The sequence below is a fragment of the Salmo salar genome, chromosome ssa18, assembly GCF_905237065.1.
Source record: "Salmo salar chromosome ssa18, Ssal_v3.1, whole genome shotgun sequence".
NCBI lineage: Eukaryota > Metazoa > Chordata > Actinopteri > Salmoniformes > Salmonidae > Salmo > Salmo salar.
The window spans coordinates 21211647-21234009 of NC_059459.1; the positions used below are offsets into that span (position 1 = coordinate 21211647).

Here is a 22363-nt window from a genome sequence, read left to right on the forward strand (position 1 = left end):
CGCAACAGAGCCTCTTCAACCTCAGGAGGCTAAAGAAATGTGGCTTGTCACCTAAAACCCTCACAAACTTTTTTACAGATGCACAATTGAAAGCATCCTGTCGGGCTGTATCACCGCCTGGTACGGCAACTGCACCGCCCGCAACCGCAAGGCTCTCCAGAGGGTGGTGCGATCTGCCCAGCGCATTACCGGGGGCAAACTACCCACCCTCCAGGACACCTACAGCATCCCATGTTACAGGAAGGCCAAAAAGATCATAAAGGACACCCCGCTATCATCCAGAAGGCGAGGCCAGTACAGGTGCATTAAAGCTGGGACCAAGGGACTGAAAAATAGCTTCTATCTCAAGGCTATCAGACTGTTAAACAACCATCACAAGCACATTAGAGGCTGCTGCCTATAGGCATAGACTAGAAATCACTGGCCACTTTAAGGAATGGAACACTAGTCCCTTTAATAATGTTTACATATCTGGCATTAGTCATCTCATATGTATATACTGTATTCTATACTATTCTACGGTATCTTAGTCACTTAATAATGGTTAGATATTTTGCATTACTCATCTCATATGTACACTACCATTCAAAAGTTTGGGGTCACATAGAATTTTCCTTGTTTTTGGCCTTAGTACTTGTCTCATCGCTGCAACTTCCCAATGGGCTCGGGAGAGGCAATGGTTGAGTCATGTGTCCTCCGAAACATGACCTATCGAACTGCACTCCTTAACACCTGCCGCACCAATGTGTTGGAGGAAACACTGTACAACTGAGACAGGAGTCAGCACCTGGCCCACCACAAGGAGTCGCTAGAGTGTGATGGGACAACGACATCCTGGCCGGCCAAACACTCCCCTAACCCTCATGGGTCTCCCGGTCTGGGATCGAACCCGGGTCTTTTGTGATGCCTCAGACCACTGCGCCACTCGAGAGGACCTATAGGCCTATATTTTTGTAAGATTAAAATGTGTTCAGTCAAAGGGGACCAAATTACTTTTTAGTAATTTAGCAAAGAATAGTACATTCGACCTGGATGGACATCATTTCCTTAATTTGCAGACACTTGAGCTATGGAGATTCATTAGAACTGACACTTCCTACTAAGAGACATCTGTCTGTTTGGCCTGCAGCATACCGTACACAGAGCAGGTTGGCATTTATTGAGATGACTCATGTACTGGAGGCAGCACTGTAGAGTGGTCACTAGCTGGCACAGCCACAAAGTCATAAAATATTATTTTAAACCTAGCCTTAACGCTGACCACACGCCTAACCTTAAATTAATTTTTTAATTTTTACAACATAGACAATTTTGACTTTTCAGCTGGCCTATTTAGCGGAAATTGCTCCATTCTGCCTCCTGGGCAAGACTTATAACAATAAACGTCAACCTGCTACTGTCACAGACCAGAGGAACATGTGCAGGAGCAGATAGCATGTCAAATGCAATGAGGAAATGATATGTTGTCCACTGTCTTAATGTGACAGGAAATCTCTTGACGTATAATCTCTCGTGGACAGCCATCTGACCAAATTACGCAATATTTAGTTCTGGGTTCACCGAGATTACATGGCATATTGTATTGCTGTAAATGTAATATTACACCATATATGTAGAGCCTAATATTACCTCAATATTGAAATAGGCCTACAGTAAATGTTTACACATATCCAAGTTGCATTTTATATGTGGTAGAAGAGTATACCTTAAACATTTATGTTGATGGAGATAAATTGCGAATTTGGTGACCTTGATATGGCAGTAGATGCCCATTGGATGTAGTCTGGCTAACACCTAAATCTCAAAGTCCTCCTGACTAGTGAACGAACGGGTATTTTTGAATGGCTCTTTTTTTGTGAGCGTCCGCTACTGTGAAAGAGCCATTCATTTGACAAGCGATTTAACTTAGGTAAAATTGTAATTTTCACAATCTGACAATGGTAAGCAACTGTTCAGGCTTTACATTAGAAATGTTGTATTTTTCATGATTTTTCATTTAAAAAATTGCACTTCTGAACTAAGAGCCGTTTTGGAGCCAATTAGGTGAACAGAAAAAACACGGAATGCCGATCACTACTCACTCCTGACTTCCGTTTGGAATGGATCTTTGTAGTTGTCGACACAATGCGTCGATAACGAAGGGGGCTGTGCTCACTCAAACCACCAACACGCACAGTCACACACAACCCCCGAGCGTTGACCTCTTTCATTACAACAGTTAGATTTTAAAATCCAAACAATGAGGCCTCAACCCCCGAGGAACATTTGAGAGAACCAACATTTGAGAGAACCAATCAAACTATCACACAATTTCTGAGATAATATTGCATTAACAAACAGCCTCCTTTCCAAACCAGTGCGGTCACAGCTCTCCCTGCGCTGTGAGTCGTCAGGGTACATTGGATCAAAGACAGTACAGTATGAAGACAGGCAGAAACGGCTTCTCCAATAGAAATCCCCAATCACACATGTAGGCGATGTCATGGCAACACTAGGTAGCTAAGTTCATGTGTATCAACACGTTATCGGGTCTAACTGTCGTTTCAGTCCGAACGGTGCACGTGCAGGCCGTCAAATCAAAGGCACTCCTGTTTGTTTTTGACGAAAATGAAAATGTGTCAGTTTGTCACTTTCACCAGGTTGGAGTCATAACTTGTTCAACTACTTAAGACATTCAACTACTTAAGACATTGGTTCGAATCTAGGTTGTGCCTTTAGATTTCGAAAAATTAACAACTAAAGAATACTTTTTTATTTCTCTCACGGACTTCTCAAAGATCAAACCCTGGTCTGCTGGGTCTGTTTGCAAGCGTTCCTGGAAGTCTCGCGATGTTGCGCCTCTGGGTTTAGAAACTCTATGATTGGATGCTGTTTTTATACAAATATTGCATGCTACCCTCGCGGCGCTAGGACCCAACGGATCTTGTCCTTGCAAGCGCACATGGCCATTGTAGAGTGTAGCGGCTCTGATGTAAAAGAGTACGCTGGTCTCGTGAATCAGATTTCTTATGTAGGCTATCTCTCTCTGTTTTCTGTCGGACCCGCTTACTTGTAATTTTTCAAACTTACTTATCAATGTCTTGGAGACATTACTGCCAAGTCCTTGAGTGCGGCACGCAGGGATTTCAGCATGCTTGGATGAAAAGTTTTTGACAGCTCCTCTTTCGTGGTCCCGCTATAAGAAGTTAATACTTGTTCTTCCTCTGTTTCGGAGCTGATCCCACTCTACTGCTTGCATCCCGCATCCTGTCAATCACTCGTGGACAGCATATTATGGTCGCGTCGGTGCATTAATTCATCCCGAACGCATTTCTTTCCTAAATCGGGCAAAATGACTAACTGGCGTTGGAAGAACTTTGCATTTCTAATTGTTTTGCATGTCTTGTCCATGTCACCAACAACGGGCAATACAGACAACACACATCTGAATTTACATGCTGGTAAGTCTCTATTTGAATTAGCCATCAACCATGCTGACAGTTTTATTTTGCAGTAGTTTATAGTTTATATTGGAGATGGAGATAAATGGGCTACTGTATCACATTTCTGTCAATTAAAATGTAAAAGTCCCAAGTATGTAGATTTAAACGGTATCAAGCTTAATTCAGCTTTTATATCCAAGTTACCCATTCATGCAAAAATCCCAAGGCTACAATTTTTTTTTTTTCTGCATCTCGGTTTGGCCAAATCTAATACACATTTAAGTGTGTGTGTGTGTGTGTGTGTGTGTGTGTGTGTGTGTGTGTGTGAGGAAGAGAGAGAGGTTTGTTACTGAGGTGTATCCTGAGGCTATTGTTTCCTGCAAAGTGAGATGAGACAATAGCAGGAAAGTGAAGCAGTGCTGGGTGGATGACTTTAGCTCACCATACATTGCCTGCTTATGTTCAAATCAGTGTGTGTGAGACAAACAGACAAACAGACAGACAGACAGACAGACAGACAGACAGACAGACGAGAGAGGGAGTGAGAGAGATAGATACTACTAAGGAGATTAGAGCGGTGCTGGCTGAGGTGACCAAACCCCCTCTGGAGTGTGAGAGTGTATGTGAGATGCATCCTTTGATCAGAGAGAGGATCTAGTGAGAGCCTCTGGCATCTGTGAACACTCAGCCTGTCAGCTGGACTAAGCCACAGGGACTGGCCTCAGAACAGCTCTTATCCTCCCTCTCCAATCCACCTGAGTAGAGCCTTTCTGTCTCAGAGTAATGACAGTGTTATCGTTCCATCTGCTACGCTCTTGAGAGGCCACTAAAACAGAATATATTTTAGAAACACACAAACATTACACTCTGGGACCTGTTTGGCTCTGAACAGGGTGTACAAAATAGTTTGAGTATAGTGTGTATTGAAATGGGGCAAAACCATGCTTTGATGTCTGCAGGATATCTACTGAGCTCCTCCACGTAGTGGTAGTTGGCATGTCTTCATCATCAACGAACGTGAGATATTGGACGTACTCTACTCTTATAATAAGATATCCATGTCTCATTTTCAATGTCTAGGCTACATCATACTTTGTATAGCCGTTTATGGGATGTAGCAGGGAGGTAAACAGTCAAGTTCTCGTAGAACTTTCTCAATAGTGATAGTTTGACAGTGTTCACCTTCTCACCTGCAATTTAGAGATAACTGAAAGGATAGTTCAGACTCAATGCCATTGTGGGTTCATATCACAATGAATATCATTCTTTCCCGTAGGATCCTACTGTGTTCAGTGGTGATTGTCAAATGAGGGGGAGTCTCCAAGACCTCCCAGAAAAGCTGGACTGTCAACCCAGAGAAAATATAAATTGAGTTGCTTAACCATAATCATAGCTAGAGGAGCGATATTATCCTAATTACTGTGTTACTACAGGGTTGTCAAACAATGTGAAGATGAGTGGGAGGTCGGTCTGCTTTGATAAGAGCCTCTTAGTGAATGGCTGTTTCATTTCAGACCGATAAACTCTTAATCTTGTTTATTCCAATTAGCCTACATAGATTTAACAAGGTTGTGTACTTTTAGGTTTGTGATTTATCCAGAGTTCAATAAACAATTAGAGGGAGCGAAATTACCATGATTAGATTTGAGGATATTATCTATTCAGTCAGACTTTGGTTTTGTCCAAAAATAGTGGAGAAGAGTCCGGGAAATTGAAGATTTTACTCTGACCGGACAACAAAGGACACACAGAAACACAGTCTGAGACACACACTTTCCTTGAGGAGTGTAGCGCTCAACACCGTTTCCTTGTATGTAACTCATGTCACCCCTCAGAATGCTATGGAATGCTGATGTATGGCTGACGGCTGCCACCGTTGCCACTCCTCCCTCTGGAAAACCCATTGAGGGAATAGACTTCCTGGTTTCAGGCCCCAGCTCATTGACTGTCTTTGACATTATGGGGACATGTTGGCATTAGTTGTTGCCGTCTTGGGACTGTGAGACATAGTTATCAGTGTCTCTCTCTGTTAGCCGTCATTGGCCATTAAAGTTGTCTTTGATTTAGCTACCTGCTGCTTGCCAAACGCTGCTGCTGCACCACCCTGGGAACAAACAGACAAACACACGACCTGACATGCATCCCAACACACAGATGCATGCACACATGAGGGCACAAGTGAGTGCAGAAAATACACTCACAAATATGACCCACCAACTGAATTCGGTACTATGTAGCAACATTTGAAATTCTGTTTTTTACATTGGATAAAAGTAGAGACTCGAAAATGGTATATATTGAATGGTATATCATACACTGCAGTTAAGGAACAATGGGGGGAAAAAATCTGCTTTGAAAGTTGATAAACTTGTAACCCCGTGAATGTTTTGGTACACCTCTTCTTTGTCTACACCCATTCAGCATCATTCACACCCTCTTATGTCTTAGCCCCACCCATCTCTTTAAGGATTCACATGTGAAGCCATCTCTCTCATCGTCAGCCATCACTAGCACATCAGAGGCGGCTGCCTATAGACATAGATTAGGAATCACTGGCCACATTTAGAAAAGGATCACTAGCCATTTTAATAATGTTTCCGTATCTAGGATTACTCATCTCATATGTATAAACTGCACTCCACACTATTCTACGGTATCTTAGTCACTTTTAAATTGTGTTTACACATTGCATCACCCATTTCATATGTATTTACTGTATTGTATTCTATACTACACCACTGACTGTTAAACAGCCATCTCCAGCACGTCAGAGGCTGCTGCCTATAGACATAGAGTAGGAATCCGTGGCCACTTTAATGAAATGAAACACTAGCCACTTATCTTGCATTACTCATCTCATATGTATCAAATTTATTTTTTTATTTTTATATAGCCCTTCGTACATCAGCTGATATTCTCAAAGTGCTGTACAGAAACCCAGCCTAAAACCCCAAACAGCAAGCAAAGCATGTGAAAGAAGCACGGTGGCTAGGAAAAACTCCCTAGGAAAAACTCCCTAGAAAGGCCAAAAACCTAGGAAGAAACCTAGAGAGGAACCAGGCTATGAGGGGTGGCCAGTCCTCTTCTGGCTGTGCAGGGTGGATATTAAAACAGAACATGGTCAAAATGTTAAAATGTTAAAATGTTCATAAATGACCAGCATGGTCAAATAATAATAATCATAGTAGTTGTCGAGGGTGCAACAAGCACGTCCGGTGAACAGGTCAGGGTTCCATAGCCGCAGGCAGAACAGTTGAAACTGGAGCAGCAGCACGGCCAGGTGGACTGGGGACAGCAAGGAGTCATCATACCAGGTAGTCCTGAGGCATGGTCCTAGGGCTCAGGTCCTCCGAGAGAAAGACAGAAAGAGAGAAAGAGAGAATTAGAGAGAGCATATTTAAATACACACAGGACACCGGATAGGACAAGAGAAATACTCCAGATGTAACAGACTGACCCTAGCCCCCGACACATAAACTACTGCAGCATAAATACTGGAGGCTGAGACAGGAGGGATCAGAAGACACTGTGGCCCCATCCGATGATACCCCGGACAGGGCCAAACAGGCAGGATATAACCCCACCCACTTTGCCAAAGCACAGCCCCCACACCACTAGAGGGATGTCTCCAACCACCAACTTACCGTCCTAAGACAAGGCCGAGTATAGCCCACAACGATCTCCGCCATGGCACAACCCAAGGGGGGCGCCAACCCAGACAGGAAGACCACGTCAGTGACTCAACCCACTCAAGTGACGCACCCCTCCCATGGACGGCATGGAAGAACACCAGTAGGCCAGTGACTCAGCCTCTGTAAAAGGGTTAGAGGCAGAGAATCCCAGTGGAAAGAGGGGAACCGGCAAGGCAGAGACAGCAAGGGCGGTTCGTTGCTCCAGCCTTTCCGTTCACCTTCACACTCCTGGGCCAGACTATACTTAATCATAGGACCTACTGAAGAGATAAGTCTTCAGTAAAGACTTAAAGGTTGAGACTGAGTCTGCGTCTCTCACATTGGTAGGCAGACCATTCCATAAAAATGGAGCTCTATAGGAGAAAGCCCTACCTCCAGCCGTTTGCTTAGAAATTCTAGGGACAATTAGGAGGCCCTGCGTCTTGTGACCGTAGCGTACGTGTAGGTATGTACGGCAGGACCAAATCGGAAAGATAGGTAGGAGCAAGCCCATGTAATGCTTTGTAGGTTAGCAGTAAAACCTTGAAATCAGCCCTTGCCTTAACAGGAAGCCAGTGTAGGGAGGCTAACACTGGAGTAATATGATCAAATTTTTTGGTTCTAGTCAGGATTCTAGCAGCCGTATTTAGCACTAACTGAAGTTTATTTAGTGCTTTATCCGGGTAGCCGGAAAGTAGAGCATTGCAGTAGTCCAGCCTAGAAGTAACAAAAGCATGGATTAATTTTTCTGCGTCATTTTTGGACAGAAAATTTCTGATTTTTGCAATGTTACGTAGATGGAAAAAAGCTGTCCTTGAAACAGTCTTGATATGTTCTTCAAAAGAGAGATCAGGGTCCAGAGTAACGCCGAGGTCCTTCACAGTTTTATTTGAGACGACTGTACAACCATCCAGATTAATTGTCAGATTCAACAGAAGATCTCTTTGTTTCTTGGGACCTAGAACAAGCATCTCTGTTTTGTCCGAGTTTAAAAGTAGAAAGTTTGCAGCCATCCACTTCTTTATGTCTGAAACACAGGCTTCTAGCGAGGGCAATTTTGGGGCTTCACCATGTTTCATTGAAATGTACAGCTGTGTGTCGTCTGCATAGCAGTGAAATTTAACATTATGTTTTCGAATGACATCCCCAAGAGGTAAAATATATAGTGAAAACAATAGTGGTCCTAAAACGGAACCTTGAGGAACACCGAAATTTACAATTGATTTGTCAGAGGACAAACCATTCACAGAGACAAACTGATATCTTTCCGACAGATAAGATCTAAACCAGGCCAGAACTTGTCCATGTAGACCAATTTGGGTTTCCAATCTCTCCAAAAGAATGTGGTGATCGATGGTATCAAAAGCGGCACTAAGATCTAGGAGCACGAGGACAGATGCAGAGCCTCGGTCTGACGTCATTAAAAGGTCATTTACCACCTTCACAAGTGCAGTCTCAGTGCTATGATGGGGTCTAAAACCAGACTGAAGCGTTTCGTATACATTGTTTGTCTTCAGGAAGGCAGTCAGTTGCTGTGCAACAGCTTTTTCTAAAATTTTGGAGAGGAATGGAAGATTCGATATAGGCCGATAGTTTTTTATAATTTCTGGATCAAGATTCGGCTTTTTCAAGAGAGGCTTTATTACTGCCACTTTTAGTGAGCTTGGTACACATCCGGTGGATAGAGAGCCGTTTATTATGTTCAACATAGGAGGGCCAAGCACAGGAAGCAGCTCTTTCAGTAGTTTAGTTGGAATAGGGTCCAGTATGCAGCTTGAGGGTTTGGAGGCCATGATTATTTTCATCATTGCGTCAAGAGATATAGTACTAAAACACTTTAGTATCTCCCTTGATCCTAGGTCCTGGCAGAGTTGTGCAGACTCAGGACAATGGAGCTTTGGAGGAATACCCAGATTTAAAGAGGAGTCTGTAATTTGCTTTCTAATGATCATGATCTTTTCCTCAAAGAAGTTCATAAATTTATTACTGCTGAAGTGAAAGCCATCCTCCATTTGCGAAGGCTGCTTTTTAGTTAGCTTTGCGACAGTATCAAAAGAAATTTCGGATTGTTCTTATTTTCCTCAATTAAGTTGGAAAAATAGGATGATCGAGCAGCAGTAAGGGCTCTTCGATACTGCACGGTACTGTCTTTCCAAGCTAGTCGGAAGACTTCCAGTTTGGTGTGGCGCCATTTCCGTTCCAATTTTCTGGAAGCTTGCTTCAGAGCTCGTGTATTTTCTGTATACCAGGGAGCTAGTTTCTTATGACAGATGTTTTTAGTTTTTAGGGGTGCAACTGCATCTAGGGTATTGCGCAAGGTTAAATTGAGTTCCTCGGTTAGGTGGTTAACTGATTTTTGTCCTCTGACGTCCTTGGGTAGGCAGAGGCAGTCTGGAAGGGCATCAAGGAATCTTTGGGTTGTCTGAGAATTTATAGCACGACTTTTAATGCTCCTTGGTTGGGGTCTGAGCAGATTATTTGTTGCAATTGCAAACGTAATAAAATGGTGGTCCGATAGTCCAGGATTATGAGGAAAAACATTTAGATCCACAACATTTATTCCATGGGACAAAACTAGGTCCAGAGTATGACTGTGGCAGTGAGTAGGTCCAGAGACATGTTGGACAAAACCCACTGAGTCGATGATGGCTCCGAAAGCCTTTTGGAGTGGGTCTGTGGACTTTTCCATGTGAATGTTAAAGTCACCAAAAATTAGAATATTATCTGCTATGACTACAAGATCCGATAGGAATTCAGGGAACTCAGTGAGGAACACTGCATATGGCCCAGGAGGCCTATAAACAGTAGCTATAAAAAGTGAGTGAGTAGGCTGCATAGATTTCATGACTAGAAGCTCAAAAGACGAAAACGTCATTGTTGTTTTTTTTTTGTAAATTGAAATTTGCTATCGTAAATGTTAGCAACACCTCCGCCTTTGCCGGATGCACGGGGGTATGGTCACTAATGTAACCTGGGGGTGAGGCCTCATTTAACACAGTAAATTCATCAGGCTTAAGCCATGTTTCAGTCAGGCCAATCACATCAAGATTATTATCAGTGATTAGTTCATTGACTATAACTGCCTTGGAAGTGAGGGATCTAACATTAAGTAACCCAATTTTGAGATGTGAGGTATCACAATCTCTTTCAATAATGGCAGGAATGGAGGAGGTCTTTATACTAGTGAGATTGCTAAAGCGAACACCGCCATTTTTAATTTTGCCCAACCTAGATCGAGGCACAGACACGGTCTCAATGGGGGAAGCTGAGCTGACTACACTGACTGTGCTAGTGGCAGACTCCACTAAGCTGGCAGGCTGGCTAACAGCCTGCTGCCTGGCCTGCACCCTATTTCATTGTGGAGCTAGAGGAGTTAGAGCCCTGTCTATGTTCGTAGATAAGATGAGAGCACCCCTCCAGCTAGGATGGAGTCCGTCACTCCTCAACAGGCCAGGCTTGGTCCTGTTTGTGGGTGAGTCCCAGAAAGAGGGCCAATTATCTACAAATTCTATCTTTTGGGAGGGGCAGAAAACAGTTTTCAACCAGCGATTGAGTTGTGAGACTCTGCTGTAGAGCTCATCACTCCCCTAACCGGGAGGGGGCCAGAGACAATTAATCGATGCCGACACATCTTTCTAGCTGATTTACACGCTGAAGCTATGTTGCGCTTGGTGACCTCTGACTGTTTCATCCTAACATCGTTGGTGCCGACGTGGATAACAATATCTCTATACTCTCTACACTCGCCAGTTTTAGCTTTAGCCAGCACCGTCTTTAGATTAGCCTTAACGTCGGTAGCCCTGCCCCCTGGTAAACAGTGTATGATCGCTGGATGATTAGTTTTAAGTCTAATACTGCGGGTAATGGAGTCGCCAATGACTAGGGTTTTCAATTTGTCAGAGCTAATGGTGGGAGCCGTCGGCGTCTCAGACCCCCACAACGGGAGGAGTAGAGACCAGAGAAGTCTCGGCCTCCGACTCCGACTCGCTTAATGGGGAGAACCGGTTGAAAGTTTCTGTCGGCTGAATAAGCGACACCGGTTGAGCATTCCTACAGCGTTTCCCTCCAGAAGCCATGAGAAAGATGTCCGGCTGCGGGGACCGTGCGAGGGGGTTTATACTAACGTTACTATCTGTACTTACTGGTGGCACAGACGCTGTTTCATCCTTTCCTACACTGAAATTACCCTTGCCTAACGATCGCGTCTGAAGCTGGGCTTGCAGCACAGCTATCCTTGCCGTAAGGCGATCGTTCTCCTGTATATTATAAATACAACGACTGCAATTAGAAGGCATCATGTTAATGTTACTTAGCTTCGGCTGTTTGAAGTCCTGACGAACCATGTCCAGATAAAACCTCCGGGGATGAATGAAAAAAGTTGAGTGAGGAAAAAAGTTGAGTGAGGGAAAAAGTAAAAATATACGGTAATGAAAAAGTAAAAAACCGTCAGGTATCAAAGTAAGATCGGCAACAAAAACGCACAGCAGCGTAAACAAGTCTGCAAGTTGTGACCGGAAACAGGAAGTACAATGTATAAATTGTACTCTATACTATACTACGGTACCTTAGTCACTTTAATTGTTTGTAAATATTGCATCACCCATCTCATATGTATATACTGTATTCTATACTATGCCACTGTATCTTAGTCCAATGCCGCTCAGACATATATGTATATATTCTTAATTCATTCCTACTTAGATTTACATGTATTTTGGGTATATGTTGTGAAGCTGTTAGATATTACTTGTTAGATATTACTGCACTGTCGGAGCTAGAAGCACAAGCATTTCGCTACACCTTCAGTAACATCTGCTAAACACGTGTATGTGACCAATACATTTGATTTGATGTGCTTAACAGAATGAGTAAGGTAGTGAAGTAAACAACCAAAGATTTCAAGACTTAAAGTAGTAGAAAAATGTAGAAGTAAAAATACACTTCATCTAGTCCTTGGCCTATATCTTAATCTGACTTTGGTGCAGGTCATGTTGTTCTTCACATTACTGTCTCTGGTAAACACACAATATTAAATAAAATGAAGTTTATATATATTTGTCACATGCACATGATACACAAGGTTTAAATGGTACAGTGAAATAGTTACTTGCATAGTGGAGTCTTTTGTTTAGATATGTAGCTAGCTAGCTAAACAATGAACCCTAATCCCAACTCATACTATCATGCACCATGCAACTAAAGCTAAATTCAATGTTAGCTAGCTAACTAACATTAGGCTATAACTAGCCTAATGTTAGTTCAAATGGATTTCTGAGATACGGATAATATTACTACACAGATCATACACGTAACGTTAGCTAGCGAGCCTGCCAGCTAACGTTAGCTAGCTAGCTAACAGTATGCTTTAACTTGCAATAAAAATGACTTTCTGACAAAATTAGAAACGTATAATATCTGAAAATGTAGCTAGACTCTTACGCGTATACATGGATGAACACTTCTCCCTCTCTGTCATGGATGCCATAGTTTCCCTTAGTTTGAAGATGTAATCCGGAGACAGCCGTTTTATACAATAGCCTTCTGTGTTCTCTTTTCGGCTCTCTCCGCATTTCCAATGATTTCAAAACTCAGTCAACTTCTTCCGTGACAACAACACTTGATCGCTGTTTTTTCCCCATCACTTTTATCAGAAGACTCTACAATATCTGGTTCAATGAAAATGTTTTTACCTAAATCAGGAATTTCCTCATCTGATTCGTTTTCAGAGTCAGAGAGAGTCAGCATACCACAATCGTCCTCCAGAAAGTAGTCCATCACAACTTTTTCCCACTGATCTTTGTCGATAGTGCTATTAACTTCAGGGCAGCAATGTTGAGAGCAGAAGCAACACCTTTTCAGTTCTTCATGATATCTTCAAAAAAGCAGCGGTAGAAAAGTTTATCCACACATACTGAGCAGCTCATGTTATACTGTAGACAGAAGAACGTTCAAATGCCTCTCCTGTGAAGTAGTGACGTGGACATGGGCCTAGCTTCTTGAAACGGGTCACAAATGTGTATACCCCTGACACACACACTTGTTATGAGTCACCATATAATCTGTAAACACACAAATGTCATTGCAGGCCAAAAAAGAAAAAAAGCGCACACACGATTTATCGTCAATGTTTCAGTTGGAGGAAAAAAAGACTACATAAATGTCAGTCAGCAAACAGTTCCTCGAAACCTAATTCACTATAATTATATAATGGTCAAAAATATAAACACAACATGTACTGTAAAGTGTTGGTCCCATGTTTCAGGAGCTGAAATAAAAGATTCCATAAATTTTCCATACGCACAAAAGCTTATTTCTCTCCAATTTTGTGCACAAATTTGTTTACATCCCTGTTAGTGAGCATTTCTCCTTTGCCAAGATTATCTATCCACCTGACAGGTGTGGCATATCAAGAAACTGATTAAACCGTATGATCATTACACAGATGCACCTTGTGCTGGGAACAAAAGGCCACTCTAAAATGTGCAGTTTTGTCACACAACACAATGACACAGATGACTCAAGTTTTGAGGGTGCATGCAATTGGAATGCCTACTGCAGGAATTTCCATCAGAGCTGTTGCCAGAGAATTGAATGCTAATTTCTCTACCGTAAGACGCATCCAACGTTTTTTTTAGGGAATTTGGCAGTACAGCCAACCGGCCTCCCAACAGCAGACCACGTGTAACCACAGGACCTCCACATCCGGTTTCTTCACCTGCGGGATTGTCTGAGACCAGCCACCTGGACAGCTGATGAAACGGAGTAGTAGTTCTGTCTGTAATAAAGCCCTTTTGTGGGGAAAAACTCATTCTGATTGGCTGGGCCTGGCTCCCCAGTGGGTGGGCCTATGCCCTCCCAGGCGCGCCCCTGCCCAGTCATGTGAATTCCACTGATTAGGGCCTAATGAATTCATTTCAATTGACATATATCCTCATATGAACTGTGTCTCACTAAAATCATTGACATTTTTCTTCAGTGTAAAAAAACTCACATAGACAGAGTAACAAAACCCCTAGTTGCCATAGTTCTGCAGTACATTGCTAACATACAGAGAGAGGAAAGCTTCGTATTAACCAGTTATTCCCGAACCTGAGTTTTTTTGTAGTGGACACTGGACACAGCAGCAGAACAGATCACCACACCGGGCAGACAAAAAGCACTCAGACAGAAGCAGTGTGAGGTATTAACCCCATGGGCACACTCACAGAGAACGGTGCCAGGCTAGATGCCAGGCTTCTCAATTGGATGCCATTATTAGGGCTGGATGAAAGGAGGTTCATGCTAGGGGGCTCCAATAGTGGGGCAATGCTAGGTGAGCCTAAATGCCAACTGAGAGGTAAAGAAAGGAATGATGGAGAGGGTAGAGGACTTCATTGTGCAGAGTGAATCTGACAGACACATGTGGTCTGTGGGTTGGTGCATGTGTGTGGTGTGTGTGTGCGTGCGTGTACGTGTGTGTGTGTGATCATTGGGACAGTTGCAGCTTTGAGGACTTTTTTAGCACCAGCGTTCTTCATGCCACTATTGGAGTGGTCATCATCACTCACTTAAAGGAAAGTTGTATCATTTTTCTGCCTCTCTGAGCGATGTTCTATCGGTCCCCATGGTCATTTTATGTGTTCATGTGTATCTGAGCTATTCGCCGTTCAAGCCGGCATAAATACAGCCAGTATGACAAGTTTTTCCCTGGTCAGTTTTATGGATTGACCTTTAGAATGCTTTTGATGGTGAGCAGAGCTTATTCTGAGGTACTGAGAGAATATTATAATAATTGAAATACTTCTTGAAAGGTAAGTGCTGAGAAGTAGTGCTACTCTGAAATGTGCTTTGCCTTAAACCTGTTGATGTGTTTGTGTGTGTGAGCATACTGCACACACGCCTCAAAAAGGTAGAGTTTGAGGGTCCTTTAAGTGGATCTGAACATCCATGTATGTTTTCAGATGGATCAAATGTCTTCACTAAAACCCCTGTGCTGGGTTTACTGAGGTGATAGTTGGAACATGCTTCTCCGCAGCTGCCTGTTAGGTGTTCCCGCATGTGTGATCAGTTACTGAAAGCCAGAATCGCCAGGTCCCCATTCTGGGATCCTCAGAGCTCGGAGCCAGAATCCAAGGTGAAAAGTGGCTCCTAAGCCGATGCTTCCACTGCAGCTCCTGAGGGATGGGAAGGCATGGACCCCCCCTTAACTCACACATACCACTCCCCCCAGGATTCTGCGATCGCAGTGTTTTTTGGCAAAAACAACAATTCCCTGCATATTACGTGAGGGCTTTCACTATTTCCGCGTAAAACTGTCCAGCACATTTTCTTGACAATTTGCACAAAATTATTGTATATTGCCATGCAAAATGTCAGAATTGCAGCAGCAGAATCAAACATTTTTGTCTGCAAATATCACAAAAAATGTCACACACATGCACACACACATGCACACACACATGCACACGCAGACACACACACTTCAGGGCCCTCCCTTAACAGAACATGCTTAAGTGGTGAGGATTGGGGGTTTCAAATTACCATTATTTCATCATGATCCACCAGCCCAATGTTTACCCAATCTTCCACTTAATCGGCTTGGCTGTTTGAAATGGGGGTGTGGGGCCCAACAGTCATGATTAACATCCCCTTTTCCAGTTAGTCCCAGCTTCATTACTGCATGCCTGTAGAGTGTTATCACTTGGCAAGGTAAGGAGGGAGGGAGCTGGCGATGGAAGGAGGAATCGGGGATAATAATTTCAATGGCCTCCAGGCACACACACACACCTACAGTGAGGTCCCTACAGAAAGATGACTTCACCAGGGGCCTTGGACGGCATGACGAGCTCTTCTCAAGGAGGACAACTGGTCCCACTTAGCACAGCAAAACAGTCATCCCATTACATACAGGTCAAGGAGGGCCGGAGAGGGACTGGGTGGGGGACTGGTGGTGGGGGGATGTTTGTACAAATTATTCCCCATCTAACCTCCATACCACCTCGCAGATGAGAATGATGTCTACTGATGCTTGTAGTTTTTCTCTGGCATGATTCTAACGCCAGGCTGTTTCAGCTTTGTTTGGTGTCCTGTTGATGTCATAACAACACATAAATACTCCATATTGTGATTGGCTTGAAGGACATACGTGAAGCAGCGCTGGATCATGTATGAGGACAATTCACTATTTTGGTTTTGGCAACTAGCTACATTGATGTCCCTCAGGGCAGTATGTAAGCCATGAAGAAAGGCTTATTGGGTTGTGCTATGTAAGAGGTTTCTTTTCAGGTTGCCTTTAGCATCCAATATCATGCTATGCCACATTCATCATAAATATCACAGAGGAGAGTTAGCACTAGCTATAGGTTTTATTAGTGTGAGAACATGACTTCTAATAGGAATTGTTTCAACGACTTGGTCTTTTATTGTGTGCATAGTGATACAGTACAGTTTTAATAAGGGGAAGTGTAAAGCATTTTCTTTGATGTTGTAGCGTTAGCCCTAAAACCATAACTGGCTCGTTCAAAAGAGGCTTGTGTCTTATGAATGGGGCCTTCCTTTGTACTGTAGTACTGTACTTTCAGAGTGATGAGATGGCATTAAAGTAAGTCTATGCTGCTAGAAGTTCAGGTAGTTAAACGATGCATGCTACAGAATCGATTTGATTAGGTTTTGTTAGTGTTAACAGAATGGGTCCAGCACTATTGACTTCAATGGATGGTTCCTCATTCAAAGGCTCATTGATGTTACAGAGGTAGGCACATGACAGGCAATCCCTTGCATTGCAAATTAGATTTGTAAAACAATAATGTTACCTGGAAGGTACACTGTTGGTTTATATACTATCTACAGTAAACTCCAAAAGTATTGAGACAGTGACATTTGTTTGTTGTTTTGCCTCTGTACTCCAGCACTTTGAATTTGAATTGACTATGAGGTTAAAAGTGCAGACTGTCAGCTTTAATTTGAGTGTATTTTCATCCATATCTGGTAAACCGTTTAGAAATTACAGCACTTTTTGTACATAGTCCCCCAATTTTAGGGGGCCAAATGTATTGGGATTTAAATGTGTATTAAAGTAGTGAAAAGTGAAGTATTTGGTCCCATATTTAAAGCAAACAATGAAAACATCAAGATTGTGACTCTACAAACTTGTTGGATGCATGTGCTGTTTGTTTTGGTTGTGTTTCAGATTATTTTGTGCCCAATAGAAATGAATGGTAAATAATGTATTGTGCCATTTTAGAGTCACTTTTATTGTAAATAAGAATAGAATGTGTTTCTAAACACTTCTACATTAATGTGGATGCTACCATGATTCCAGATAGTCCTGAATGAATCGTGAATAATGACGAGTGAGAAAGTTACAGACGTTAAAAATATCATACATAACCCCAAGCCATGCTAACCTCTAACCATTACAGTAACAGGGAAGGTTAGCATTTTATATCATAACCCCAAGACATGCTAACCTCTAACCATTACAGTAACAGGGAAGGTTAGCATTTTATATCATAACCCCAAGACATGCTAACCTCTAACCATTACAGTAACAGGGAAGGTTAGCATTTTATATCATAACCCCAAGACATGCTAACCTCTAACCATTACAGTAACAGGGAAGGTTAGCATTTTATATCATAACCCCAAGACATGCTAACCTCTAACCATTACAGTAACAGGGAAGGTTAGCATTTTTGGAGGAAATATTTATGCATCTCCCTCGTCATTATTACTCTCTCAGCTCTATTCTCTTCTCTCTGTTTCTCTCTCTGTCAATTCGATTTACATTTAAGGGGTATTATTGGCATGGGAAACACATGTTTACATTGCCAAAGCAAGTGAAATAGACTATAAACAAAAGTGAAATAAACGCTAAAAAATGTACAGTAAACATTACACTCCCAAAAGTTCCAAAATAATAAAGACATTTCAAATGTCATATTATGTCTATATACAGTGTTGTAATGATGTGCAAATAGTTAAAGTACAAAAGGGAAAATAAATAAACATAAATATAGATTGTATCTACAATGGTGTTTGTTCTTCACTGGTTGCCCTTTTGTTGTGAGAACAGGTCACAAATCTTGCTGCTGTGATAGCACACTGGTATTTCACCCAAAAGATATGGGGGTTTATCAAAATTGGATTTGTTTTCGAATTCTTTGTGGGGAGGCAGGTAGCCTAGTGGTTAGAGCGTTGGACCAGTAACTGAAAGGTTGCTGGATTGAATCCCCGAGCTGACAAGTAATCTGTTGTTCTACCCATGAGCAAGGCAGTGTTCCCCACGTGCCGAAGATGTAGATGTCGATTAAGGCTGCTCACTGCACACATTTCAGTTGAAGGCATTCAATTGTACAACTGACTAAGTATCCCTCTTTCTGTGTAATCTGAGGGAAATATGTGTCTCTAATATGGTCGTACATTTTGCAGGAGGTTCACAATTGCAGCTCAGTTTCCACCTAGTTTTGTGGGCAGTGTGCACATAGCCTGTCTTCTCTTGAAAGCCAGGTCTGCTTACGGCAGCCTTTCTCAAAAGCAAGGCTATTCTGTACATAGTCAAAGAGTCTGTACATAGTCAAAGATTTCCTTAATTTTGGGTCAGTCACGGTGGTCAGGAATTCTGTATTCTGTCACTGTGTTTAGGGCCAAATAGCATTCTAGTTCACTCTGTTTTTTTGTGAAATCTTTACAATGTGTCAAGTAATTATCTTTTTGTTTTCTCATGATTTGGTAGGGTCTAATTGTGCTGCTGTCCTGGGGCTCTGTGGGGTCTGTTTGTGTTTGTGAACAGAACCCCAGGACCAGCTTGCTTAGAGGGCTCTTCTCAAGGTTCATTTCTCTGTATGTGATGGTTTGGGAATCAGCCTAATTCTGCTCTGCATGCATTATTTGGGGTTTTACGTTGTACACAGAGGATATTTTTGCCAAATTCTACATGTGGAGTCTCAATTTGGTGTTTGTCCCATTTTGTGAATTATTGTTTGGCGAGCGGACCCCAGACCTCACAACCATAAAGGGAAATGGGTTCTATAACTGATTCTTTTTTTTTTTCCCCAGATCCTAATTGGTATGTCAAATTTTATGTTCCGTTTGATGGCATAGAAGGCCCTTCTTGCCTTGTCTCTCAGATTGTTCACAGCTTTGTGAAAGTTACCTGTGGCGCTGATGTTTAGGCAGAGGTATGTATCTTTTTTTGTGTGCTCTAGGGCAACGGTGTCTAGATGGAATTTGTATTCGTGGTCCTGGCAACTGGACCTTTTTTGGAACATCATTAATTTTGTCTTACTGAGATTTACTGTCAGGGCCCAGGTCTGACAGAATCTGTGCAGAAGATCTAGGTGCTGCTGTAGGCCCTCCTTGGTTGGAGACAGAAGCACCAGATCATCAGCAAGCAGTAGACATTTGACTTCAGATTATAGTAGGGTGAGGCCGGGTGCTACAAACTGTTCTAGTGCCCTCGCCAATTCGTTGATATATATGTTGAAGACGGCCTTTGCTTAAGCTGCATCCCTGTCTCACCCTCCAGCCCTGTGGAAAGAAATATGTGTTTTTTTGCCAATTTTAACCACACACTTGTTGTTTGTGTACATAGCTTTTATAATGTCGTATGTTTTTCCCCCAACACCACTTTCCATTGATTTGTATAGCAAGCGAAATTGAGTCGGAAGCTTATTGGATATCAACAAAGCATGAGAAGACATTACCTTTGTTTTGGTTTGTTTGTTTGTCAATTAGAGTGTGCAGGGTGAATACGTGGTCTGTCATACAGTAATTTGGTAAAAAGCCAATTTGATATTTGCTCAGTACATTGTTTTCACTGAGGAAATGCACAAGTCTGCTGTTAATGACTCTCTCTCTCTCTCTCTCTCTCTCTCTCTCTCTCTCTCTCTCTGTCTGTTTCTCTCTCTCTCTCTCTCTCTGTCTGTTTCTCTCTCTCTCTCTCTCTCTCTCACTGTTTCTGTCTATCTCTCTCTGTTTGTCAGTCTATCTTTCTCTCTCGCTCTCTTTCTTTCTCTCTCTCTCTCTCTCTCTCTCTCTCTCTCTCTCTCTCTCTCTCTCTCTCTCTCTCTCTCTCTCTCTCAGTATCTCTCTCTGTCTCTCTGTTGTTCTCTCTTTCTCTTTCTTGCTCTCTTTCTCTCTCTGTATCTCTCTCTCTGTTTCTCTCTCTCTCTCTCAGTATCTCACTCTCTCTCTCTCTCAGTATCTCTCTCTCAGTATCTCTCTCTCAGTTGTACTCTCTCTCTGTTTCTCTCTGTGTCTGTCTGTCTCTCTCTCAGTATCTCTCTCTCTCTCTCTCTCTCAGTATCTCTCTCTCAGTATCTCTCTCTCTCTCAATATCTCTCTGTTGTAATCTCTCTCTGTTTCTGTCTGTCTGTCTCACTCTCTCGCTCTCAGTATTTCTCTCTCTCACTCTCTCAGTATCTCTCTCTCTCTGTTGTACTCTCTCTCTGTTTCTCTCTGTCTCACTCTCTCACTCTCAGTATCTCTCTCAGTATCTCTCTATCTGTCTGTCTCTCTCTCTGTTGTGCTCTGTCACTCTCTTTCTCTCTCTCTCTCTCTCTCATTCTCTCTTTCAGAATCTCTCACTCTCGGTATCTCTCTCTCTCTCTCTCTCTGTTGTACTCTCTCGCTCTCTTTCTCTCTCTCAGTATCTCTCTCAGTATCTCTCTCTCTCAGTATCTCTCTCTCTCTCTCTAATTAGTGTGTGTAAGGTGTATATATGGTCAGTAGTGCGATGGTTGGGGAGAAAGCCAATTTGACATTTACTTATTCAATTATTTTCTTGAAGGAAGATTTGAATTCTTGAATTCAAAATGCTACAGAAAACCTTTGAAGTTGCTGTTTACGCAAATTCCCCTGTAGTTATTGGGGTCTGATTTGTCTCCACTTTTGTGGATAGTGGAGATGAGCCCCTGGTTCCAGACATCAGGGACGCAGCCAGAAGTTAAAACCATGTTGAACAATTTAAGCACAGCATTTTGAAACTCAGGTGTGCTGTTTTTCAGCATTTCATTTCTGATGTTGTCTAGACCACAAGCCTTTGATTTTATAGATTTGAGCTTTTCATTTAGTTCTTGATGGGTTATTGGGTAATCTAATGGATTTTGGTTGTTTTTAATGACTGATTCAAGGATGTTACATTTTTCTTGTATTTCTAATTGGTTTTGCTGTAAGTCTTTTTGTGGGATGTTTTTGTATAGATTATCAAAATAAGTTTTCCAAATTCCTTCATCTTGTATGGCTAATTCTTGTGGCTTTGTTGTGCTTAAATTGTTCCACATGTCCCAGAACTGATTTTGGTCAATTGCGTTTTCAATTTCATCAAGTGTCTTGTTGGTATAATTCAATTTCTTGTGTTTTCAGTGTATGTTTATACTGTTTCAGAGTTTCAAAGTATTCATATCGTAGCTCTGGGTTGTTTTGCTGAGTCCCCTCTGATTCTACTATTTAAGCATGTACAGGCCTAAGGCTCGACAGAGATGCACTAACTCCTTCCCATTTTTGTTCAGTATTTGGTCAGGACTGTTTCTATTATTTATAATAGGGCTACTGTACAAGGAGGGGTGTCCAAATATGTGGTGGTTACCACCCGCATCAGTGTAGTCAGGCTCAGAACCTGTTCTTGCATTGAAATCTCCACAAAGAAGCACTTAACCCTCTGCCTGAAATTGAATGATTTCTGTATGGAGATTGTCAAAAAACTGATCATCATAATATGATGAATCTGAAGGAGGAGCATAAGCTGCACATATGTATACATCATTGTCACAATAGATTGTACCTTTGTTAAGTTTTAGCCAAATGTGATTAGTACCTTTTTTCATTTCATTCATTGCTAAGTCCTGCTTATGCCAAATGATGATTCCACCTGAGTCCCGGCCCCGTTTAACATTTTTTTGTTTGATTGATGGTAGTAAACTTTCTCTATAGCCTGAGAGACACTGAGTATCTATGTCTCCACGACACCATGTTTCCAGTAGGATTATGATGTCCTGCCCCTTGATGTTTTTAATCAATTCTGGATTTGTTGTTATATAACCAAAATGTGAAGAGTATAGGCCCTGGATATTCCAAGAGCTGATAGTTAATGATCTCATTTATAATAAGTGATATTCACTGGTTTGAGTAAAGTACATTGAAAAAAAAAAAAAAATAATTATATATATACTGCTCAAAAAAATAAAGGGAACACTTAAACAACACATCCTAGATCTGAATGAAAGAAATAATCTTATTAAATACTTTTTTCTTTACATAGTTGAATGTGCTGACAACAAAATCACACAAAAA

At 42.1% G+C, this 22363-nt stretch overlaps 1 protein-coding gene across 2 annotated transcripts in view; it reads left to right on the forward strand.

The window, feature by feature from the left end:
* The first annotated feature begins 2879 nt into the window (after positions 1 to 2879).
* LOC106577034 (disintegrin and metalloproteinase domain-containing protein 12) overlaps positions 2880 to 22363 on the forward strand; it is a 158452-nt gene continuing 138968 nt past the window's right edge. The window contains exon 1 of one of the 2 annotated variants that reach the window (XM_014154703.2): positions 2880 to 3440. In XM_014154703.2, coding sequence (XP_014010178.2) covers positions 3332 to 3440 — 109 coding nt within the window. In that variant the 5' untranslated portion in view covers positions 2880 to 3331. The remainder of the gene's footprint in view (positions 3441 to 22363) is intronic. The other variant, XM_014154704.2, reaches the window with a different exon arrangement.